General features: G+C 45.2%; 1 protein-coding gene across 2 annotated transcripts; it reads right to left on the bottom strand.

Annotated features, from left to right (window-relative positions):
• Nucleotides 1-681: 681 nt before the first annotated feature.
• Nucleotides 682-2726, bottom strand: LOC133055883 (WAP four-disulfide core domain protein 18-like). 2 transcript variants are annotated; one of them, XM_061140972.1, is made up of 3 exons: nucleotides 2519-2726; nucleotides 1751-1899; nucleotides 682-921 (listed from the first exon to the last, which is right to left on the bottom strand). In XM_061140972.1, the coding sequence occupies exons 1-3, from the start codon at nucleotides 2601-2603 to the stop codon at nucleotides 889-891; spliced, it is 267 nt and encodes an 88-aa protein (XP_060996955.1). In that variant the 5' UTR covers nucleotides 2604-2726; the 3' UTR covers nucleotides 682-888. The 2 variants fall into 2 exon arrangements, with proteins under 2 accessions (XP_060996955.1, XP_060996954.1); XM_061140971.1 differs by having other exon boundaries at nucleotides 682-924; nucleotides 2519-2713.
• Nucleotides 2727-4772: the final 2046 nt, after the last annotated feature.

Raw genomic sequence — 4772 nt, 5'->3', positions numbered from 1 at the left:
GTTGGTGACAGGAAGACACAGATATGGAAGACCACATTTTCACACTCATCAGGCTAAGTGGAGGAATCTTGATGGAAAGAAATGAACTGAGAACTCGAGAAAGTCAGTCCCATCCATCATTTTTGTCAGACTCTTTGGGAGACTAAGATTTAGCTTATGTCTCAGGGAAGTCTGAATGGAAGGCTACATCCTCAGAGTTTTTCTCCTAACTGTATCCTAACTTCGAATCACTTCAAGGTAGCAGTTGATATTTTCCAATTCATGTCACCCACATCCCAGGCAACAGGATGGCTCTCCCGGAGTTAGGCCTCCTACAAGATATCGGTGTGCTGCCTTAGAATGGGGTATCCCCACCCTTGCTCCTGCTCCTACTCCTCTGGAGTCTTGCCCTAATAAAAGCTGCTGCAATAGGCCTACTAGGTGCTACATACTCATTCATTTTGTTGCTTGACAAAATCATCTTCACAGGACACTTGAGAAAATATTCTGGTGCCTTCTGCCCTGTCTAGAGGCAGAGATGTGGAAGGAGGAAAGGAGCTAGCTGGGAGGAACTTGCGTCTGATCTATTGGTTTTCTGAGCGCCCTGTATTCATGCCCCCACTGCAGGGCACACGTATGGTCCTGCTAGCTGAAGAAGATCCACCAGAATGCCTAGATGGAAAGACAGGCACAGCCTCAAACTATGCCACAGATTTAGTTTATTTTGAATACAAGTCTTTTTTAGAAAGCAGCCATTGCACCATTTTAGATCTTTATCCCCCAGGGCTACAATTTCAGGCAAAGGAAAGAGCAAAGAATGGATATGGAAGTCTTGTTATGCCAAGCATAGAATTTGTGGATTCACAAGAAATCTTCAGGTGCTGTTCTTCAGGCATGCTCAATAACTGTTCAGTTCACTTTCACATGGCCACCAGAGCCAACCTTCTAAAAAATACAAATTTGGTCATGACGTTAACTGTGCTTAGAAACATCCAGCAGTTTACCAAACCCTTCAGCAGGAAGCTCTCTCTCCTCACTGGACTCTGGCATGGATGACCTTCCACCATCCCCCTGAGATGCTGCAGGCCTTTCCTGCTGCCACCATGTCCTCATCTCCAACAGAAGACCCATACTCCTCCCACCCCCTCAACTGCCCTGCCTTCCTCCTGCTGACTTTCTGCACCCTGTATTCTCTCGCTTAATGTTCTCTACTCTCTGACAACTTTCCCAATCTCTCTCCCTCTAGGTAAAGCCCATAACCCCTCTCTTTCTCCCACAGTGTATGAGAAATCTGTACAAAGCACTGGTCACCCTACATTTAGATTGTTTATCTATGTCTGTCTCACTTATCCAGTTGTATCTGTCTTTTTGTTTCAATTCCCGCATAATGCAAGCCTGACAACATGGGAGAAACTCAATCCCTAGGGATTTCCTTTCCCTTCCTTCCTCTTCCCGGGATGTTCCATTTCCCAGGAAGAGTTAAATCCCTTTGGTGAGGAAGGAGAAATAAAGTGAGAAAACCTTGGTTAAGAATGACCTGTGAATCTATATCATGGATACTTGTCTCAACTGAACCCATCAGTGTTGTCCTGGGATAGGGCTCCTCTTTTAGGAGGAGGCCTCAGATAATGTGGCCAGCTGTCCTTCTGCCATGCTTCCATCCCCTTTCTCTGGGAGTTTTCCAGACTCTCCTGTGCAGTGGACATGTGAGCAAAGTCCACTGGAGAGTTATGTGCACCCCTTGGCCAGCTCTTGACTGACTTGTACTCACTTTGAAGACAGCTCCTTTGCAGACGTGACCACATCCATTGCTACAGCATTTCATTCCCTTAGGACAGGAATCATCTCCTGAGCACCGTTCAACACAAATTCCCACAGTACCTTTGGGCAACTCTGGGCAGAATCCAGGTCTCTGTCGTCCTGAAACACAGGATGGTGTTTGGAGTGTGGAACAGTCACTAAGACAGGCCTGAGAACTGACGCTGGAGGCCTGATGCCTCCATCACAGGCAGGACTCCTGCCTATTCCATCGCTTCCTCTGTGCTCTGGACTCCTCCCCGAGCCCCCACTGCTCTTCTCTCATGAAGTCCACAGTCTGGGCCTTAGGAGAATGCTCTCCCTTCTCTGAAGGCTGCATGGTCTCAGAAGACAAGAAACCTGCACAGTCACAACCCTCTTCTTCCCACCTTATATGAAGATTCTAGAGAAGCCTCTGCTTACAGAGATCACCGTCCCCTGCCTCCCACATTCTGTTTGTCCCCCAACTTCCTCTGGGGTCCCACACACAAGGCACAGGTCTTAACTAGAGAGAAAATGTACCCTTTACCCCCAATTTCTAATCAGACCCAACCCAGTCTGATAGGGAGAATGGGCCACACAGGATGAGTGCTCATTTAGATCAAAGAAAATGCATCTAATCAATGCCAACTCCCCACTCTGCTGTGGGGACCTGGTTGCTTCCAGGCAAAACCACCCTCAGGTCTAACGCTGGGGTCTGAGCCTTCTCTGCTGTCAGCTAGGGTCCCCTCAGCACCCTTACCTTTGCCAGGAGACTTCTGAGCCCAGGCCACCTCCAGCCCCATGAGGACGAAAGCCAGCAGAACAAAGACGGTGACTGTCTTCATGTTGGCCTCTGGTATGGTGCAAGGACAGAGCCCAGCTAAAATTTATACTCTCACTGTCACCAGAAAGGAGGGTGGGGTAGGAGGCAGTAGAGCAGGAAGAGGATTCAAATATAAGCTCTCAAGGGAGTGTCCTAGGATATTCTAGTTTCCTTGTTCTATTTCACAACTGTTTTCTCAGACTAGGAAATGGTTTCCCGGATATGCAAATACCAAACTGGAGAGTTTGGGAACGTTTTTTAGCCTTTCTTTCATTGCTCCATCACAACTTGGCTCTGGTTTCCCTGGTGCCTTAAGGAGTCATGGTCAAAGAAAAGAATTCTCTCCATGTAACTTAGAATTTCACAGTGAGAGCTGAAATTATGGAGCTAGGCATTGTCAGGGTACATCTGAGGTCTCCAGCAGGTCCAGTTACTCAAGGATGGTAAATGTGTGCTTTGGAGCCTCCCCTAGGCATAAGGGTGGAACCACAATGGTAGTGAAATCAATCATCTAAAGAGATGAATGTTGCAAGATCACAAGCTGGCTGGAGCCCTTGAGAGTTGAAAGACATGGTCTATCTTGATGACTGGTGGTCTCTGAGGCTACCCTGCTGCATACCAAGAAGTTCCTGGAGAAAAAGCTGTGTGGGTGACCTACATGAACAGAACTACAGGATAAAGACATGAAAGCCTCCTCAGGGGCCTGTGCAAGGAGCCCACCACTTTCCCATCCCAATTACAAAATCTTTGAGAGAGGCGTATTCAGGTAAAAGTTGAATGGCCATGGGAATGAAGAGAAAGTGACTTTGTCCTTGGTGGTCAGAGCTCAGGCGAGCACCTTAGGACCTCCTGTGGGGAAGCCTGCTACCCTAAGAGCAAAGAAAGACCAAGCCAGCCAAGAAAGGAGGACTCAGCCTGCCCATCTCAGGCAGAGAGCTCACATTAGCATCTGGGAGTCTCAGCATGTTCAAAGGGTACAAGCCCCCAGGAATGACTCCTTGGTCTGAAGGAGGGACCAGGGTTCCCAGCCGGGGAGCTCAGTCTGGGGTGGAGATCAATGGGCCCACAAAGCTCAGCAAAGGGGAAGCCCTGATCCAAACCCAAGATGGCTGGCTGGACCCCAGGATGCTGTATACTGTAGCCGTGATCGTGGGGCCAGGGATGGACAGCTCCAAACAGCTTGCAGGAGAGTCCTTTGGAGCAGCACTGTTGGCAAAGAGAGGACTCTTGAATCCCTCTCAAAAAGTGAGCTAGACTTGACCATCACCACTGAGTTAACATAATCTGCCAAAGTTCATTTTCACACAACAAACACCTAATTGTGGTAAATAATTCCAACAATACAGATATATCCAGAGTAACCTTCTAGGAAGTAATCAATATTATCAATTTGCTATGTATTTTTCTATGCCCTTTTCCTATGCTTTTATGTACACATATATGTGTATACACAAATATATACTTTTTTTTTGCAGAAATAGTTATATGTATTATTTTGCTTTATTCATGTAATGTTATGTCTCTGAGGGTTTTCTAGGTTAGTAACCTCTTTTCCTTTTAAAAACTAGCTACTATGTAAAATTCTGTTATATGAATGGTTTATAATTTACTTAACCAAGCTTCCAGTTTTGACATTTAGCAGGTTTGGGGATTTCTTGGTTATCAAATAATTTGCTGTGAATGTGTATCATATACTTTGTAATGCATACACACACACACACACACACACACACACTATGATAAATATTGTATATACTAAGACCACTACATGTCAACTGTGAAACTGGTTAAGACAGACAATCTTAATAGTTCTCAGCACAAACGGAAACATATCTCTTCACTGTTGTATCTCTACGAGATGATAGCTGTCCACTCAACTTATGGTGATAATCATTTCATGATGGATGTAAGTCACATCATTAAGTTTTATACCTTTAACGTGTACAGTGCTATATGTCAATTATGTATCAATAAAGCTGAAAGAAAAAAAAAAAAAAGAGAGAGACCATACAATCTATACTTCCTTCCACAGCAAAGGAGACATGGATTTCTCACATACTGATCAAGTACATTTGTAGCTTTGCTTCCCAAGTCAAATGTTATAAAATTTTATTTATGTTTTTCTTGAAGTAATTGATTTACTATGCTGTGTTAGTTTTAGGTGTACAGCAAAGTGATTCAGTTATCAGTT

This window comes from Dama dama, chromosome 5 (genome assembly GCF_033118175.1).
Source record: "Dama dama isolate Ldn47 chromosome 5, ASM3311817v1, whole genome shotgun sequence".
Classification (NCBI taxonomy): domain Eukaryota; kingdom Metazoa; phylum Chordata; class Mammalia; order Artiodactyla; family Cervidae; genus Dama; species Dama dama.
The sequence above is the reverse complement of the archived record's forward strand: the minus strand, read 5'-3'. Positions and strand labels throughout refer to the sequence as shown.

Bases quoted from the DNA above. Each gene is read 5' to 3' on its own strand.
- LOC133055883 (XM_061140971.1), bottom strand. From the start codon at position 2,603: ATGAAGACAGTCACCGTCTTTGTTCTGCTGGCTTTCGTCCTCATGGGG. The intron at 1,900-2,518 runs GTAAGGGTGCTG...CCTGTGTTTCAG, and splicing joins TCAGAAGTCTCCTGGCAAAG to GACGACAGAGACCTGGATTC. The intron at 925-1,750 runs GTGAGTACAAGT...TGTATTTTTTAG, and splicing joins GCAAAGGAGCTGTCTTCAAA to AAGGTTGGCTCTGGTGGCCA.